The following is a 20628-nucleotide window of genomic DNA, read 5'->3' on the forward strand; positions in this document are numbered from 1 at the left end:
CACTCGGACTCACAGTTAAACCGTCACCTGACTGTCCATGAACAGCAACTCACTTCTGCTTTTTAAAGAAAATACTTTAAAAACTTTAACCTGTCAAGAACAGGTGTACAGAAAAAGTCACTTCATGATACAAAGTCCTGTGTCAAGACTTACAAATAACTATGAACTTATGTTCAGTTACAAAGATATGAATATTTAGTTCCAAATCCAAATGAATCTAAAAATGAAACTAATAATGAGAACTATTCAAATATTAGTCTAATTAATTAATGAGACATAAGTTCACCAGATAACTTCTAGAAAGTTTAATAAGCTACTTAACATACAATTTAGTAACATTTTAAAAAAGCACAAACATTTACATATTTAAGTGGGTTCTAAACTTCATTCACCAGACATGTCTTTCATACCCGCCTTGCAATATTGACACATCCTTGAGTTTGTTCAAGACCAGAATCTAGAAATTGCAAAACTGGCCATAGAGTCTCAATATAATCACGTTATGCTGAGATACCTACATAAACTAGGGATATCCAGGTCAGCAGTTCCAAAATGTTTTAAATCAGCCCCTTTTTTTTTTGTTGTAATAACTTGGGACCCATCTCTACCTTCTTAGACTGAGTTTGCCTATAGCTCCCTTGGCTCCTCCCACTTGTATATATACTTCCATGTTTTATTCTCCCCCTACAGCCAAACAATCCATGTTATTTCACCTGCATGCACCTCTCAAGCCTTTGCACTGCTAGCACCAGAAAACAGTCTATCCCTTACCTCCAGACTGCAGCTTTTAACAAGATTTTTCTGCACAGCGCTTGTCCCATTGCCCTGAAATTCACTGCAGGTATACAGCCGTCCCCCCAAATCTCCTCAATCTCCCTCTCCGGTTGCTTCTCAGACATTTCTATCAAGTCATCTCTCCTTTCTGCGGCGCCGTATCCCATGACCTGGCTCCACGAGCTGTCCAAGAAGGGAAGTGCAGCCCTGGCCCAAAGGCTGGTGGAGCTGCCCTGGCCCTTGGCTCCAGCTCACCACAGCTCACTGCAGGGACAGAGAGCTGTTCCCCACCACCTCTCCAAATCACGTCACATATACGAGGGCAAGGCACTCGAACCATAACTTTTGGCCCTGTTCCCAAATGTTGAGAGGGCTTTTCATGTGATTGTATAAGAGGAGAGATCTTTTGGAGTGAAGAGGGGAAAGAAGTAGGGAGAGACCAGAGGAGAGTCAGCAGAGACACAGAGAAGGGGAAAAGAAAGAGTGAATTTTTCTGGGGTTCCTTCCTCGGGAATGTTTTCCTGAGAAACAATGACGTAATTACAAAAGCTTTTTATTTAGTGTAATGCTACCAAGCTGCAGCTCTACTAGTAAGGCAACTATACAAAAACATTGACTGCTAATTAGAAACTTTCACAATTATGTCTGTAAGAAATAAATACTTATGACATTGTATGGGAGAGACAGCTCTGAATTTGTAAACAAGTTTGTCTTGCAGACATACTTAAAAATGGTAAAGACAAAAAGAAGGAACAAGAAACCATTGTGAGAGCAATTTAACAAAATTTGGGGGGGGGGGGAACCCCACAAAGTCTTTGCCCTAATTTTCACCTTCGTAGAGTGGAATTTTGCCATTAATTACAACCAAAATGAAAATGAAATTACAACCATTAAAATACAGCAGGTAATCAGCATCCTCAGTTTGCCGAAGTTGCTCAGCAGTTGACAGGTGCAGGTTCATGATGATACGACCTATGCTTAAAGAGTGCTGAGGTCTGGAAGGAACAGAAAGTCAGGACGGAGGCACATAAACTGAATAAGGACCAGGAAAATGGAGCGCTGAAGATCAAAGCTGAAGCACGCTAACAGGCTTGGCAGGGAGGGATGATGACGAACGCAGGATACCTATTCACATGACACTTGACTCAAGCCAAAGCAATTAGTTCCTCCCTTCCACAAGCACTGAATTTTCTCCTAAGAAGTTCTCATGTTTAAAAACAAATGTTTTTAAAATGAAACTGTGTGTATGAGTTTAAATTAGGGTAAAAAGATTATTTACATAAAACTGCACTTTATGAAAAGTCCATGAAAAACAGCTTGTGAAAATGAAACTCTGTGAAATGACTTCTTTTCAAAGCTGTTAGAGTAACTTCAGCCTCAAACTCCTTTAAAATACCCTGTGATAATCTTTACCCAGTATTATTTTAGTGATAATACTTTGAAAATACTATGCAAGTGGAGAACATTAAGAAAATGCATAGCACAACATATACATTTATCCCTGAATAATCCTGTTCACTGGAAAGTAAATCAAACCCAACAACAATAAATGTTAACAAATCAGAGGAGTTATGGAAGCAATTCAGAAAAATGGTCAAATTTATAACTTGTTTTCTTTTACAGCTTATATGCAACTGCCAAATTTGCCAGATGCCTGGATATTCCCTGATTAAATAACACACGTGCCTTACTTCCAAACAGATTTAAAAAACCTGGCAAGCGCTTTTGAGTGGTAGAGGTACCCCTTCTTCATGCAAAGATTTTGGGTTTGCCTATAGTTTTTGTGAGTAGAGTTCTGGTGTCTTGTCCTGGGTAGTATTTTTGGCTCTTGCGCAGAGGAAAAAAAAATGTCTGTCTTGTATGTCTGCATACAGTTTCTTTTTTGGTAGTGCCTTTTGAACAATATAAGGGCTCCCACATTACCATAACCCTCGTATAGCAGATCAGGAGACCTCCTGCCCACGCTGCCCTCCCCACAGCCTGTGCTGTAGGTGACGTGACTGTAGGTGCCCATGAGCTCTGCTGACTTCTGCCTGGGCCTGCAGCTTCCCGGTCAGAGACGGCACGTCCAGGCCTGGGATCTGGCATGGTGTGATCATGTGGCAATTTTGGACTTTGCTGGTGTGCTCTGGCCTGACTTCAGGGGAGCCGTGACAGAGGCATGCGTATGGCAAGTGGCATTGGGTATCCACCCAGGCAGGAATTTCAACGTGTCTTGGGGGTGGTTAAACACTGGAAGCGGACAAGAGAAGAGGCTTCTACTCACATTCTTCACCGACCATTTAGATAGTAGAAAGTAATGCAAATTAGGCAGTGAGACAGAGCACTTCACAGGAACGAGTGCCTTGGCAGGCACTGGAAACACCAGAGCTCCATCTACTAGTCCTTCACACTAGTCACACATTTAAAAGTGCACATTTTGTGGAAGTGTTCTTTATAGTCAGCCTTACATTGCATTACCCCTTGAAGGAGATCAGTTTTGTGTTATAAGTTAAGATCCTGAGGAAGATTTTTCTAGTCTCTTCTCCACTTTGAATCTAATACAGAAACAATAGAAAACAGCTATCTAGCCAGGTAGCCCCTTTTTCCTCAAGCTGTCCTCAAGAAGCCTTTATTTCCACATAATATAAACCAGACAAGATAGCACACTGCATATTGCATGGAAGAATCCTTCAATGAAATCTGGTGGCCCAAGAGCATTTTGTCTTTAACTTCTGGTAAGGCGAACCACAAAACAAGTACCGCATGAAGAATTTGTATTGCATAGTGCCAAATGCTTTATTCATTGCTTATAAAATGTGCTGCCAGTAAATGTTTCATTAAATGTTCATTGGTTTTAAACAAGAAATCCTAAAGACACAACAACTGTGAAAGAGGGAGAGAGAACATGAAGACAACGGGCCTGGAAAAAACGCCTACAGAAGAGGGAATGGCATTATAACCAAAGATAAGTATTTTTACCATGCCAAAGCCTTCCTGTGAAACTCCTTCAGGAACATTACGGGAGCATGTTATTGGACTGAACTAGGTCTCAGGATCCTGGACTCTACTTCTAGCTCTGCTTGTCAAGTACTCTTAGGGAAGGCACTTCCACTTTCCGGCATTAGTTGCTCTCTATCCATAGTAACAGTAATGATATTATCTCCTTTATTTTTATTAACCTTTCTGTTTCATACTGTGTAAAGTAAGAGAAAAAAAAATACAGAAAATAGAGCAGCGTTAAGAGATCATCTAGTTCAATCTCTTTCTCTGAGTGAAGATTAAATAGACCTATGGAGTTTCTGATTACACAGCTTTAAAGGGCTCTAGTGACAGGGACACCGTCCCCAGGAAAACAATTCTAGCGTTTATTTATGCCAGCCATATGAAAACATGTCCTAGAGTCTAACATGAATCTTGCCTAATCTAATTCAAGTTTGTTATTACTGTTGCTTTGTCAAACATCAGTGAGGAAAATGGGTTGTAGCTTTCATCCCTTGCGACAGCCTTAAAAGATACATCTGCCTCTGGCATGTTTTTTTTCTCGACACAAGTGTCTTTCCTCTCTGACAACGTTTTCTGGATCCATGATGACCAACCGTGCTCTCCCATAGAACCTCTGCAAACACAAATCTTCTCTGAAATATGCCAAACTGCAACTCGTTGGAGCTTTGTGACACTGGCACACTTTCCACTCCCTCATTTGGATCAGTAATGGAACCATGGAAGAGTACCAGGTGAAGGAGGGATTCTGTGAAGCTCTATTCAATACATTACCTTCTTATCTTGACAGGGTACTGCTGAATGACAGGAACTCCCTGGATGCAGGTATCCTACCATTTTTGTAACTGGACTAGTGCATCATTTGGCGAGGACTGGTCAGAGCAAAAAGGTATAAATTTATATAAAATCATTTGGCGAGGACTGGTCAGAGCAAAAAGGTATAAAAACACTTCCCAGAAGCCTTTGTCCATAACACTTCCGTTCCATTTAATAACAAGATAAACACTCGTCATTGTACTAGTGCACTTCCAGAATGACACTTCCGTTCCATTTAATAATGGAATAAATGGATAAACACTCTTCATTGTACTAGTGCACTTCCAGAATGATTTCTTATTATTCGTCATGTCTCCAGCTACTGCCAGTTTGCTCTGTGCTTTGGCCCTTCTGATTTTATTTCTGGTGCTTATATTATTGTTTTACACTTACCTTCAGTACTTTGACAGAAGTAATTCTTAGTTGCCAGTTTATTTCAACTTGCCATCAAGCTCATAATGTAGACCCACATATTTTTCACTACCCTTTCTTACACTTCTATGGGAGGATACAGAAGGGCAAGAGAACCGAAAAGAGGTAGGGAAGGAAAGCACAAGACAAAAAAGAGACAGACTCCACATTACGGAGAAAGGAAATGAGAAAAGGAATATTTAGTATTTCTTGAGGCAAGAACCACAACTCAAACATCAACATGTGTGCTATTTCCACACATTCCCAAATTTATTTTATCACTGCATTCATTTACTTAATTACAGTACTTACATATGAGTGACTTTACTTAAACTGTTGAAGGAATGAGCCTCCAGACTCTGAAGTGTTTCATCAATGGAGATGTAGCTAAACACCAGCAAACAGAAAAAGAAACAAGTCTCAGTCCTTGGCAAGCCATAGCTAGTGCCTATCACGCCACTTTATTTTTCCTCTCATTCTTTTTGTCATCCAACTGCCATGACACTGCCAGACACACGGACAGTGTCTGAGGGAGGAACTTTTAACAGGATTTTGATTTTGACGGATGCCTTAGATGCACACTGTACTGCAGAATACAGTTAAATCAAAAAAACACAACAGTCCTATTAAGCAGCTATAAAACCCATCCATATTTCACATTTCAGAATCATATTTCTTCCCTTCTCCCCACTTAAGATCACCTTGGATTTCTCTAATGGGATCCAGCCCTCAGGTAAATTGGCTTATTTCTCTGTATCAAAGAATTAAAAGGAAGGAAAGAAACAAAGATGATCCTTGGGCCATCCCTGCAACAACTGTCACATTTTCTCTAGAGAGAAACAGATCATTGGGACAACCGATGCTTTGATACTGCTGAGGAAAAAAATGTGCTCTAACATGAATTTAGAGAGAAACTCTACCCACACAGTGAATGTCGTAAAGGACGTAAGGATTAATGATGTGGCTCAGAAGCAAAACCGGACAGCCATCGTAAGAAATATTTATTTGCACACAGTTTAGACTGAGTAGCATTTGCACTGTTAGTGATCTACCGAATGTGATGAGAAAATAGCTTTACAGAGTCTCTCTACCATTGTTATGATGATAATACTGGAACTACCATTAAAAACTTTGAAGTGTGAATAAAGTTGCAATATAACTAACTAGTGCTGATTTTCAGAGTAACTGACAGTACTATTTGGTTTAAACTACCTGATTCTGTCTTTCAAAATACTTCTCAATTTTAAAATTTGCTAATGCTGGAATAACATTTAAAAGATGTATTCTTGCATTTTATTTACTATTCTAATCATATTTTATATCATATTTCTAATGAATAGGTATTTTAAAATAAATGGAATGTCTTGTATAATAATAATAATAATAATTGTTGTTGTTGTTGTTGTTATTATTATTATACCTAAGTACTATCTTTTTATACTCTTGATCAAAGTTACTGACTCAGTTTTTAATATTTTGCATCATTAAACATACCCTGAGCAACTTGGTCGTTATTTTAAGTGCACAAAATTAAAATTACTAGAAGAGTCTTAGATGACAATTTTAGATGTCAAAATCAAATAAAATGTAATAATAAAGAGACTGTATCATATGGTTTTCCTCTTTTTTAATCAGTAGACCTGCAAAGACCTAGAATCATACTTTAAAAATATCCAACTGGTATTTTACATCAATTCTAATAGAGTTGTGTTCCTTAAACAAAACAGAGAAGATTTTTAACATTCTTTCAAATTTTTCCAATGACAGTATTAAGAGTAATAATAGTATACAGCAAATTAAAATATGATAATTTAATCCAGGAGTGCTTCTTATTACAATCAACTATGGATCTGATTTTTATTTTTTTTGTGGAAATTTTTAAGAAGAGAAATCTTTATTTATTTTAGTGGATATTAAAAAATATTTAAAATGTTTTAAAAAAATTGGAAAGAATTCTTTGTGAACAGCACATATTAACAACCAGCTGATGACTAATACCACTAACTGTTCCAAGGGAATTTATATCCTCTCCTGACTGGAGCTAAAAGCATGTTACCTAAACTAATTTTAAGTTTTCTAACATGAGATTTCCTTTTTATTGGTCATTCTAGAGATGTATTCAACAGCGTCTGAAAAGATACCAGAAAAGTAACTAGTAGAGATTGTATGACCAACGGATTCTCTCTCTACGGTAATAATGCTTTTACAAAGATATTTGCCTCTTCCAAAAGGAAGGAAGATAATAACAGAGGAATACAGTAAAGCAAGTATTTTCAGTCTGTACCTCTGTGATTGAGTATTGCAGATTTAGATGTTTATGAGATGCTTTAATTTTGTTTTCCTGTAAGCAATAAATGTCTATTGCACAGGAAATTAAAGTTTCAGTCTTAAAAGAAAATTAATTATTCCATTTTAACAGAGCCTACATTTTTAACATACAAAAAAATAGGTTGTATCAATGACACATTAAAACAAATAAGTTGTTCTATGGAGCAAACAGCTATATATAAATCAGCTTGACAGAAAACAAAATTAAAAATGGATAATGAGCAAACATTGCATCCTCATGCTGGCGCTAGGAATTAAAGAGTACTTTTTGTGCACTCAGCGATCAAAATGGGTCACCTCACATCAAGCAGGCAACTGCTTTTCTCTCACATGTGAGAAGCGGTAAAAGAGTGGCAGCGGGGATTCCTCCTCCCCTCCCTCACCCCCGCAGCCACCGCGTCTCACCCCACCATGCTGCTTGTCATGTTTTTGCTATACTGCCTGCCTTGGAGCTGATTGAGTTACAGGTTTTGTATCTCTCAGCTGTGGGACATAAGTGGGAAGAAAAACGCTTATTTTCTGTGTGTGTTGACCTCTACTCTTCTGCTTCATAAGCAGATGTATTTGTGTATAGTAATTAACCCACCTCATCATTGATGACAGGAAAATGAGTAGTTTTATTTACTTTAGTGTCATCTAGACACCCAAAACCCACACAAACGCATTCAAAACCTGAGACAGGAACGTCAAACAGAAACATGTATTAATGGTGCATAAACATTGACTTCCAAGTGTCCAAAAACCTTTGGGCTCTGGCTAATAAATACATAATACATGTTAAATGTAAGAAATAAAAATCATAGCAATCAGAACTGGGAGGATTTGCGTCAGAAGAAGAGGGAAAGCATGGTTAAATTCCCATGTTGAAGGCATGTTACGATTCAGCACCTCCTCTCCCTACCAGCTGTGTTTAGTTTGCAGGATTTCAAAATGCCTTCAACACCCATCACGAATACAGTCGTAGCTTAAACACCAAATGCACAGCTTCAGAGAAAGTCTGTTTGCAGATAACACTTTAATTGTCATTGCCCATTCAGAAAGAGCCTGAGAAGATGGGATTTAAAGCAGATTGGCACGTGGCAGTAGCCACAAGGCTCTCTCCCTGCCCTTATTTTCTTCCTTCTCCCTCTATCCACCTTTCTTTGCTTTTTTCCAGCCTCAGCATCCCCTGTGTTGGGGTGTTGCTGCCCACTGGCTGCCCTTCTTCTCCTCTGCTGCTGATGGAGGGCAGCTCGGTGACGTGTAGGGTACTGCATGATGTCATGGTTTGGGCTGGGCTGGCCATGAAAACAAACGACAGATGATCTCTTTTACTTCTCTCCCCTTCAGAGAAGGGAGAGCATCTCCCTTCAGGGAGAGAAGGATGAGAGAGAAAAGAGACTTAGGAGTTTAGAAAGAAACTAAACTACTTTAATGAAAATATTAATAAAATAATAAAAAGAAAATAATGAAATATATACAATATATACAAAACCAGTATGGAGCTTCCAGGATGATGATTACGTCACTGGCTGGCACTGGAAAAGTCCCAGACTGGACTCAGTGACGGACAGGAACTGAACTCAAGATCTGGATTCAGGAATGCATGGATTGGGATCAAAGGCAGATTAACAGACAGAGCCCTCCTTGGATGCTGGCCACTGAAGGAAGAGGCTGACCCCTTTGGTCCCTCAGCTTTTATACAATGCAGATGGGATGGAATACCCTGGTGGTCAGTTTTGGGGCACCTGTCCTGTCCAGTCCTCCACATGGGTGTGACCCCTCTACTCCCTTCTGCTTCCGTTGCCCTCCAACGAGGCGAATACCAAAGTGAGCTGCGCTTGGGTGTTATAGCAAGGAGTATAAGCAAGAGCCTCTCTGCATACCATTCCTTGGCATAAATTATGAACAATCAGGTCTTACCACTCTGGAAGTGGATACTGTAGGAAAAATATGCTGTTAATTTCAGAGAGTTCAGTTAGTTAGAAGAGGCTTAACTGGAAAGTAAAATTACTAAACAGAAAATTGGTCCTGTTTTACCTCAAGCCAGGACACACAAGAGGACAACCAGGAGCAGCTAAGGCTACTGAAGCCCTGAGTTGGGGCTGGTGCTGGGGAGCAGGAGAGGTGTGGGAGCACTGCGGTGAGGTGCATGCTAGGTGTGGGGGGCCCTGTGGTGGCACTGGCTGTGGGACAGTGGTGTACAGGGGGTGTGGAAAGGCACTGTGGCGCACAGAGGAAAACAGTGCACAGGGGAAATGTCGTGCTCTGCATGAGGCTGCTGGCAGAGAGCACTGGCAATGAGGGGATGCTACTTCACGTGGAGAAGCTGTGGAGAACACTGCTCAGGGAGCTGCAGGTCTGGTGTACGTGAGGTACTCATGAATGCGACCCCAAAGCATCATCCTGAGCCCAGGAAAAATGTTCCTGATCCTTGACCTTAAAAATACTGAATGTTCAACCTGATTTGAGTCAGTAGGAAACACCAGGTGAAGCCCTCCTACCAAGACATAATGTATTTGCAACTTCAAGGATGTAAACCAGAAATTTTTCTTGCATCTGAATACCTTATAAAACCTTTTTTTTTCAGTCCACTGATGCATTTCTCTCAGGAATTAGCTTTGCACTTGAGCATTTCTTTGAAATGCTTTTTAATTCCCGTGGCAAAGCAGCACAGGGAAACAATCTCTACTCTGGGTATCAAAAGTACATAGATATGCATTCATTTAAGAGAAATAGTAGCTCTAAATTTTTTGTTTAAACAAGGTTCATAAAGAGGACAACTAAATATTCTATTCACTACAGAGGAAAAAAGGTTTATTTGTGGAAATTATATAGTAGAAACCATATAGCAAAATGAAGTGCTATATTTGGAACAGTAAACACAGTCTCCATCACCCTATTGAAACTTGGGAACTTTTTCTAGATGAGTTTACAAAGCAAGAAATGATCTGGTAATTTTCATTGCTGACAGAAATTATGGGCTGGGAGAGTCAAATGAGACGTGGTACATTATAGGCCAAGACATACACACAAGACCTGTAGTTAAAATGCAGCTACTGGTTCCTTAACCCAAAGTTTATATCAAGAAGGTGGGAGTTCATGATTTTTAGTAGTAGTAATGCTATAAGAAAATTCCAGAAGGGCATCAACACCATTTAAATTTAAACTGCTGTCTATTCTTCATAGACTTTTTGACGTTAACAGGAGAAAGAGAGATGCGGTAATCCAGAAGGCATTGCACAGCAGGAGAGAGTGTAACGGTACCACATCAGGTCATGATTTTACTACAATATTCGACTGTATCTACGCTATTTTCCTACACGTATATGTGGAGTAAGGGGAAAGTAAAACTCCATATTCAGATACTCTCATTAAAGAATAATTTGGGGATGATATTGACACTCATTTTCCCAGGTAGCCTCAAAATCACAAACCAAATAAACTGACAGGGATGCCAACATATTATCTTAAGATGTGTAAAAATCACCTATTAACCTCATTCAAGGCCATAAGGTTTTCGTAGTTTTGACTTTCCTCTTCAACTGAAAGGTGATCAAAGCATGCAGCAGAGTGGTTATCTGTTACCATGTTGCTGCCAAACAGTCCAGGCAACAGTGGACACAGATAAAACTGAGCACCAGACTGGATAAAGCCCTGAGCCATCTGGTTGGACCTTACAGTTGGCCCAACTTTGAGCAGGTGGTGGTCTAGAGGCCTCCTGAGGTCCCTTCTAAACTACATGACTCTCTGATTCTAGGGAGTGAATTGGGAGATGGCAGAGAAATTCCCTTCATCAAATAGCCAGGCCCAGGATGAGAGATTATGGGCCAGCCACCAATAAGAAGAAACAAAGATGGGACAACTTTGTCTCAAGACTGCTTACATCAACAAGCAGTGCAGTGCAAGGGTAGCCACTTTCAATGGGACAAATTTTGATGTGAAGCAAATAGGTAGAAGCTGCTGGTTGTGCATTTACGGACTGTATCCATATATGTGTTTACATACAAAGGAAGTGGCACAATGGAAGTCCCTCTCACATCACACAAATACTAATGTTTTGGTGAAAGTCCATCCCTAGTCTAGAAATGCCACAGGGTTTCCAATGAAATGAGTTACAAATCTGCAGGGAGCTGGAAACAAAGTTTTAGCCTGGACCAGCAACAGAATGTGTTCATTTGTTATGAATGAAATAATTTCTCATATTTTGCAAACAGAAAAAAAAAAAGTTTTATAGCCTTATTTATCACATCTACTTCAATAAAGGTGTGCTTTTACCCAAAAATGCCTAGTATGCCTTTCTATAGCTGGTTCAGTGTATAAACAATGGCATGATTACCTGCAGTTCTGAAACGTAAGTGGTGAGATAGCAAAGGTACAGGAATATTTCCATTTCAGAAGATTTTATACACAAAGACAGAATTTTGGAGAAAGAAAGTGCTTTTTAATAAAAGAGCTAAAAGAATAATATCAGAAACAGAACTTACATCCTGGAGATGTTGGGGAGATTGGAAAAAGCATCACTTGGAATTGTTTTTAGACGAGTCTCCATAAACCTCCTATAGAAATAAAAGGTTGGCAGTTAATATCCTTTGGTAAGTATAATTTAACATTAAAAATTCTTACGCAGCTCCAGCTCCGATCCATTTTTTCTGTCTTTATCTTCCCTTTACCCAATGTTTCCATCTTTGCCTCATTTCTATTCCTGTTTCATTACGCAGCTTGGTCTGCTTGGTGTGCTCCCTCAGAAGAGACCACCTGCATCATCTCTCCCAGGAACTCAGCATTCAGTGGTAATGATAGACCTTCCTAAACTCCAGAGCATGACCAGCAAACATATTTGACAATTGAAGTAAATGAACTATTAGGAGTATAAGCATTTTTTAATAATTTCAGGCTCCACAAAGATATCCCACCCCTCATTCCGAGAAGAAAATTCAGGTAAACCAGCCAAAATTGAATGAGAGCAATTGCATACCACCTCCACAGAATTCTCCATACACTTTGTAATAAATACAACATTCCTCCTCCCTAAACCTCTGATGTGGGCATGTCATATACGATATTATTATTTTGCTTAAGCCCAGTTAAGGATGCACTTCAGGAGAGAATAGAATTATGTATCTTCCGCATCTGCGGGAAGTTTCAGAAGAACAGGCAATATTTAAGGGACATACTTATCAACAGCCAAGTTCTCATCCGAATGAATCTCTAGCAGACTCCTCCAAAAAAGGAGGAAATGCTTTGGGAAATTAGCCTATAATATCTGTTAAACTTACAGTTACAACCTGTCATTGCCAGATGAGGTAATCTCTGTTTTTCCTGTACATCTGGGAATACACTTACATAATTTCTAGTCAATGAATAGTCTGAAGAATAATCAAGAACAAATCATAAACTTTCCCCATAGCTGCTGTTTAAAAACAGTTCAGTAGAAAAGAATTAAACAAACGAGGATGATTTCCTAATTCTGTTTTCTGTTGCAAAGTATCTGATCATAATAATTATATTTGATTTGCACAGACAAAAATATTGTACTCTTAAGATTTATCAAGCTTCTGGAACTTGCATACAACAAATAAAAATATCTGTAGAAATTCTTTAAACTTCCATCTTGAGTAAAAATATAAATTAAGAGAATGTACACTCCTATCATCCCAGGGGAAGGCTCCAACTACTTCTCAAGTATACCTCCCCTACTCCATATACTTGTTACAAGAATGAGCAAGAAGAACCTGAAGACTTCTATTTTTCCAATACTGGGTTGATGTTTCTCTTGACCTTGATCCATCCAGCTCCCACTGAGCTCCCATCCAGGAGAATGTGAGTTGGTCCAGAGGTATCCTTGCCTATTCCCCTGCACCCATAGCACCTTGACACCCATACCAGTGCTGTCCCATCCTTCTCTGTCCTCCGCTTCTTTCTATTATCACAGTCTTAGACAAAATATTTGTAAAAACCAGCTGCTTGGCCCAGGACAGCCTGCTGATCTTGCTGTTGTGTTTCAACATCTGTCTGTATTTCCAGGCCTTTTAGGAAGCTGACAGTGATGACTGAGGAAGTTCTGGTTTCAGACTGATTTTAACAAGTCTTAAAGTAGAACAGAGTAAATGACGGATTTGACAGACTGGAGAAATGGGCTGACAGGAACGTGACACAGTTCAAGAAGGAGAAAGTGCAAAGTCCTGCACCTGGGGAGGAAGAACCTCATGTACCAGTATATGATGGAGGCCCAACTGGCTGGAAAGCAGCTTTGCAGAAAGGGACCGGGCGGTCCTGTTGGACACCAAGTTGAACATGAGCTACCAATGTGCCCTTGCTGCAAAGAAGGCAAATGGCTAATTGGGCTGCAGCAGGAGGAGAAAGCAGTCCTGAAGCTTCTCCTTGAGACTGTTAGAAGCCAAGAAAAACATAGTTTAAGCCACTTCCGACTGTCCAAGCTCACTTTTAACCTCTCTTACATCCCTCTGGTTGTCTGTTCACCTACAAAATGCTGACTCACACGATAGTTACTTTCCATCACCAATCATTACAAAAACTAGTACTTAACCTATCACTTACACATAATTCCATGCTCCAGAAAAGCAAGAATTTAAACACCATCCTAAGTCTGTTCTTGACCTCTTTCTCTTATGTCAGACATTCATCCCTCTCTGTTTTTTGCCAGATAATGAATGAAGTGAGACCCATCATTCATGAGCTACACGTGGGCTGTGAGATCACATTAATTGTTCATTGACATACCTATCAGAAAAGCCTGCAAATTCTGGATAATATTTATGAATCAATTATATCAAAGTTGCTGTATAATGAAATTATATATTATAAATTTCTAGACAAGGCTCCTAATATCTCAAGAACAGACATAATGAAGAAATCTAGCCTTCAAGGCTGGATTTTGAGTGAGTGGCTGGTAAATTTATGATATGGGCTGGAAGTGGGAGTATCGTATTTCTTCCTGTCTGCTACAGTTTAAAGATATACCAACATTCTGCAAACATGACAAAAAAACATATGGGCTACAGTATGTGTTTATAAACGGACTTATAAAGAGAGATAGTAAAATATAAGTAGAAAGAAATCTTGGGCAGAAGAAGAGAAGAAATAGCCCATTTCATGACAAAAACTTAGCTGTGAGGTGAAACAGTATGAGAGATTGTCAGCAAAGCTAAAAGACTCCAAGTTCAGGTAATCCACCCACTACATAAACAACATGCTAAATAATAGCATGTAGCATATACTGACAAAGTAATTGGTGTTCGTTAGCTGCCATTCTTCAACTACTTGCTGTCTGTAACAGATTGCTGAGTTCCAAGAGTCAAAGATTATGCAGACCGTAAAATGGAGTCAATGCAACAGGCCTGGGGCCAGGGCCAAACTTTTAAGTCAGCCTTTGTGTACAACCACCTGAAAAGCCCCAGCTCTCTCTGAGTTTTAAAAGCCTGTGAGCTGACACATTGCTGCTAATTTTAAGCCACCTCCTAAAGCAATTTAAAGCTTTGCAGAAAAAAATAAATCAGTGCTTTAGTCCCTGATTGCCAAGTGCGAGTCTGTGGATAATTATTGGTTGGGCACCACCAGGTGTAGAAGGCTGTGGGATGGACAGTAATTATTTGGAGTGGAAAGAAGACAGGCTGAGAAAATTGTAAACCAGAACAGTCTATGATGGATCAAAAGTGGGAGTAATTTAAATAGACCAGCTTTAGTTTAGCCCTGTCTAACTGCATATAAAGATCACGAGCTTACCAACTGTGTTAATACGTTCTTCAGGCTGGGAAAGTAGTAGAATTTTAGAAGTTTTGGAATTTAAAGCCTAAAGCCAGAAACAAGAAAAACAAGACAGGTCAGGACTTCCAGCCTGCCAACCACAACATACGTGTGAACATATGATGAATAATGGAGACTTAATTAATGGACTATGATTCTTCCTATCTTGCGTGCATCAGAAATTTTCTTTAAACCTGCATGTTTCCATTTGAAATTTAGCAAATGAGTCCAGTATCCACGCAGCCACAGTATGTTCATGAAGAAAGTAAGCTTTTTCAGAGTAAAGGAAAAAACTTTACTAGGAAAATATGCATTAGTTTTCCAAGTGAGAAAAACTGTAACTATACGCACTTACATATTTAATAGGCTGTCTTAATTTCCTTTCTGTATTAAGGCAAAGACAACACACATGAGAACGTTCAATGCCATTTAATGAAAGAAATGCTGCTGTGCTAACCTGAGTACTACCATTTACTTCTACCTTTATTTTCTCATTCATATTAAAAGCCTCGATAAATCCAGAAAAAATCTTCAGTCTTTATTCCATAAAATCTTTCAAAAAGAAGAACCCAAAGTCTGAGGTCATTTTCATTACAAACATTCTATCAATATTTGCAAAGATACAAAAGCATACAAATCATATTTTTGCTAAATGAATCATTTTAAAAATAGCAAGAAAATGTTTCAGAAAAACATTTTAAGTTTTATCAGATGACATTTAGTTTGCATTTCTTAGTTTCATAGGTCAGAAAATCAGTTTGAAGTTTTAAAAATTGTCTTTCTGCTTTGAAATTTACACCAAAAGTTTAACCTGTATCTTCCTGAAAGGCTCTACATTGCATATATCAAGAAAATGAAACCTGAAAAACTGATAAGAAACATATTAGACCGCTGGTGCAGAACTTTACTTTTTTGCTTTCCTCTGCCCCAAACATCTGTCAACCTGGAATGTAAAGAGTTTCTTTGTCAAAAATCAGGTACTACAGATATTCAGCTAACAACTGAAAAAACTCCCACTTTGACTTCCTTTTGATCTTTCCAAACAATCTTTAGCAAAGACTCTGTTTCTCAAAATTAGCCTAGTTATTTTCTTCAATGAGAAAAAGAACATTTTTAAAAAAGAATAAGATCACACAGACTTCAAAATATTTTACATCCGCATAGAAACAAACCTGTTTTTTACTAACTTAAAAATACAGAAATGTAAGTGGAGATTGTTTAGTATTCAAACTTAAACATATTCACTTCATTTTAATGACTGTACAGTATCAATGCACAGACCGTTACCCGAGCGTCTAGTAGATAATGCTCCTTTAAGCACTGTATTTCTCGTACTGCTGAGCACTCATTCATTATATGTGTTTTGCTGTTCTATGACAGCTAATCTAGTGTCCTATTTGTTAATGCACCAAGGAACTCTGTTCTTGGGGTGGCTGCTCCCTGCACTCCTATCACTTGGGTGCTACCTAACTATGAAGGAACATTTTGTTGGTTTCAATATTAATCAGTCCTACCAGTCAAGAGTCATAAGCGTAGGCAGCTTAAGCCAGGCATACGACAATGAAACCAGAATCAGTCCTGTAAACTAAGCACGTGGCATTAATTATAATGTAATTAGTTATGTTAATTGCTTTCTGTATATTCTATTGTATCGCAGTCATTTTTTCTTATTTTAGACTGCACTGTAAAAAATCTATAAATAGTAACCATTAAAATATGCAATTTACGGTTGGTTTGAAACAAGGTGTGCTGGTTTTGGCTGAGATAGAGTTAATTTTCTTCATAGTAGCTAGTATGGGGCTACATTTTGGATTTGTGCTGAAAACAGTGTTGATGATACAGGGATGTTTTAGCTACTGCTGAGCAGTGCTTACACAGAGTCAGGGCCTTTTCTGCTTTTCACAACACCCCCCACCAGACAGCAGGCTGAGGGGGCACAAGAAGTTGGGAGGGGACACAGCTGGGACAGCTGACCCCAACTGATCAAAGGGATATTCCATACCGTATGACATCATGCTCAGAGTATAAAGTGGGTGGAAGAAGAAGGAAGGGGGGGGACGTTCAGAGTTACGGTGTTTGTCTTGCCAAGTAACCGTTACATGTGGTGGAGCTCTGCTTTCCTGGAGATGGCTGAACACCTGCCTGACAATGGAAAGGAATGAATGAATTCCTTGTTTGCCTTGTTTGTGTGTGCGGCTTTTGCTTTAGCTATTAAACTGTCTTTACCTCAGACCACGAGTTTTTGTACTTTTACCCTTCCGATCCTCTCCCTCACCCCACCTGGGTGGAGCGAGCAAGCGGCTGCACAGTGTTTAGCTGCCGGCCAAGGCAGCTAAACCACGACACAAGGTAAAAGTAATAATAACAGAAATAAAAAACAATTTCAAAAAAATGCTCCACTAATAAGTCAAGATTAGAAAAATGGGAGAAAAGCTTTACTTTTATATATGAAACACTACTAATTCTTCATACAGATTATAGTTCTTGACTATCTATTTAATAGCCCTCTATTTTAATGTTAAGCAAAGCCATAATTACACCTCAGAAGCCAGGAGTTCCTCGCTTCCACTTGTGCCTTTAAGTCAGAATTGCAGCATAGATGATTTTTTTTCATTGAATGCTAAATACAGTTAGAGAGAGACTACAGTCTTTCTGGACTGTAAGGAGTTACAGCAAAATTCAAATGAAACTGTTTATAATCTCTGTTCTCTTTTGACTGCACGTATGCACAAGAACAGAATCTGGCCTATGACTTACAAAAGTTAGTGTTCAGCACATAAGGAGATTAAACTGAAAACTTTGATAGGCATTTCATTTCTTACAGATGACCATTTTCAAATATTTGAAACTGATGAATATCAGAAGTACCTAGCAACTAGCACCAGAGAAACATCAAGGGATTTTCCATTCGAGTGGTACAGGCAATCTCTATGTACATGTAACTGCCCCAGCCTCTGCCTACATACATTTGACTGCTTCATTTCTATTACTGTCTTGTGTTAGAGCAAAAAAAAAATACAGGGGAAACTGTAGGACAGGTATACACCCACTTCAATCACATCTATTCATCTGATAACTAGCACTAACAGCGCGCACTGCGTAGCCAAAATACTATTAGAGTGAGAACTTATGGATGTATATGTGATAGAATACGTGAACATCTAGAGAGAAAACATTTCTATTGCTCTCTGACTTACTTCGTAAATCACTTGAAAGCTTTATTTCTCATTGCTAATGACTCCTGACTCAGTGCTGAAGTTCTTACAATAGCTTGAAAGCATATGTAATACATTATCTAATACCTTACACTAAACACATTTATAAAAAGCACTGGTCTTTTAAAAAGATTTTTACAACTGTATTTCGCTAAAAGCCTCTCAAGAGTTTGGTGTCTGTTTTGGGGTTTTTGGGGGTTAGGTTTTCTTCCCAGCAGCAGCAGAAGGATGTCCTTCCTGTCTGTCACCTGTGAGAGATTGGTGGAAGGAGCATTCCTTCTTTGAACAATGTTGACCATGACTAGTCTCCCTCTCATTCCTCCAGTACCCTATACCAAGCCCAAATCAGGCTAAACAGCCATGTCTGGCACCTGAGTTCACCGAGCAGAAAAAAAACCAAACCAAAATCAGAAGAGAGTGGTAAATGATGAAGCTAAACATTTAGTGGCAGAATAAGAGATGGGAGCAATTGAATGAAGACTCTGATGGTAGATGTAACTGGGATGGTCAAACCTTGTTCCTTTGCTAGGTATTGGCAGAAGTGGCTGGAGAGTTTGGGTGTTCGCTTCTTAGTTCTCCCTCACGTACAGCCAAACATATTAATATGAAATTAAACCAACAGTGACTTATATTGGCAAACTCGCCAGGGACCTGGGTGATGGCAAAATGAAACACATTCCTTTCAGCCTTTTTTGAGATGGGACGGTACCAGAGGAAATGTTAAAAATACTGGATTCTAAAGTGACTGGACAGATTCATGGAATAAAAACACATCTAGGCATATAAAATCCAAATTCTCAGGTTCAGAAATTACACAAACCACAAACTATTACTGGGAGAGTATTCCAGGACAGTATCACTGCATGTTTGGCTTATTGATATACTCTTCACAGGGCATGCTTTACTGGTAGCAGCTGCAAGGCAGGAGGCTGGGAGAGATGGAGCTTCGGCTTGATCCTGCACAGCCACTCCCCCATACTTACACAGGCAAGCAACTGGGCACAGGGACCTCTAGAAGCCTTGCAAAATTCAGGGTTAAGGAACTCTTATCCCTGCATATTCTTAATCAATCCTATTAAATGTACAGTGTGTAAGTGTTAAACGTTTCAAAACACACACAGTGTAATGTTTACTTGTGAGAGTTTTCCTTTCCCCCTCCCTTTTTGGCTTTCCACCGTCTTAACAACAGCTGTTTTGCACAGTTTTGACACTGATTCCAGTAAAGTGAGCCTGTTATTTTCTGTCTTCCTTCCCCTCCTCTGATTTCATCTATACTTTCTTTTCATTAAGGTTCATACCATACATAAATATGACCTTCATATTATATGTAAATGTTATGTTTCAGCAAAATCTAATATAACTTCAACTGTGACTACACATGATAGATAATGTTATGGGGGTTTAGTAAGAAGTTTAGAGGAAGACAGACTGCAGCGATCTGGCACAGGGCTCAGTCAAATGTGCTGACCAGAGCCATTTCACATTTGACCGACCCCTTTTATACCCCTTTCTGTTTGTGCTTCCTTCGTTCCCCATGATTCCCTTCCCCTGCACACTGCCTCATCAGTTTGCATAATTCCACCAACCCCTGTCCCAGTATCCAGGCCCCCCAAGTCTGCATCCTTATCAGTTGTGAAGTCAAGGTTGGCCCCTCTTTGAAGTGATGCAGTTTCTTAATAGCCCATCAATTAGTATGACTGTCCAGGCTGGTTTCTTGTTATTTTGTCATTCTTCTCATTCTTGTCGTTATTTTTCTCTGTGAGGTCTGTGTCTCTGTATGTTTTGTTTATTGCCTCCCTTTTCCTTAGTATCCCATTTGACAAGGTCCTTGATCAGATAAACTTAGGGGAGCAGACATTCTCTTTCCACGTATCCTTACAGGTAACTTGCATGATTGCTCTGCATAATATAACAACACAGAATGATTTTTTAATACTTTTAAATTTGCATCCCTCAAAAACCAACCCCTGGTTTTCAACCTCCTTCACTTAATCAATGAACACAAAGATAGGAAAAAAAATTGACCATATGTGAAACAAAGTAAGAAATTTTACATACTGAATCCATCTTTCTGAGAAATTTATACCAAGCAATGACCTTCCAGCTTTTATAGAGGAGAAATAACTATGACAGATAAGATAATGGCTAGGTAAACAATTATTGACACATTAACTTCTCGTTTTTTATATTCAGCCAAACCCAACACAAACTAAACAAACTTAAAAATATTATGTTTTTTTATTATTATTCTGAAAGAAATGCATCATAGTCTTTCAGTGGTGCAAAAGCAGCTATAAAAAGTCATTTCACACAGTGAAATGCATGCTGAGCTTACCAGAAGACGATTACCACCTAG

At 39.0% G+C, this 20628-nt stretch overlaps 1 protein-coding gene across 3 annotated transcripts in view; it reads right to left on the minus strand.

Annotated features, from left to right (window-relative positions):
- The window catches only part of TSHR (thyroid stimulating hormone receptor), a 75504-nt gene that overhangs the window by 36725 nt on the left and 18151 nt on the right, over window positions 1–20628 (minus strand). Inside the window, exons 2-3 of one of the 3 annotated variants that reach the window (XM_009895891.1) lie at window positions 11778–11849; window positions 5296–5370 (exon numbers count right to left, since the gene is read on the minus strand). The exons of 1 other annotated variant lie outside the window; for it this stretch is intronic. In XM_009895891.1, coding sequence (XP_009894193.1) covers window positions 5296–5370; window positions 11778–11849 — 147 coding nt within the window. The remainder of the gene's footprint in view (window positions 1–5295; window positions 5371–11777; window positions 11850–20628) is intronic. One more of the 3 variants, XM_009895892.1, reaches the window with a different exon arrangement.

Source organism: Charadrius vociferus, unplaced genomic scaffold (genome assembly GCF_000708025.1).
Source record: "Charadrius vociferus isolate BGI_N301 unplaced genomic scaffold, ASM70802v2 scaffold102, whole genome shotgun sequence".
Lineage (NCBI taxonomy): Eukaryota > Metazoa > Chordata > Aves > Charadriiformes > Charadriidae > Charadrius > Charadrius vociferus.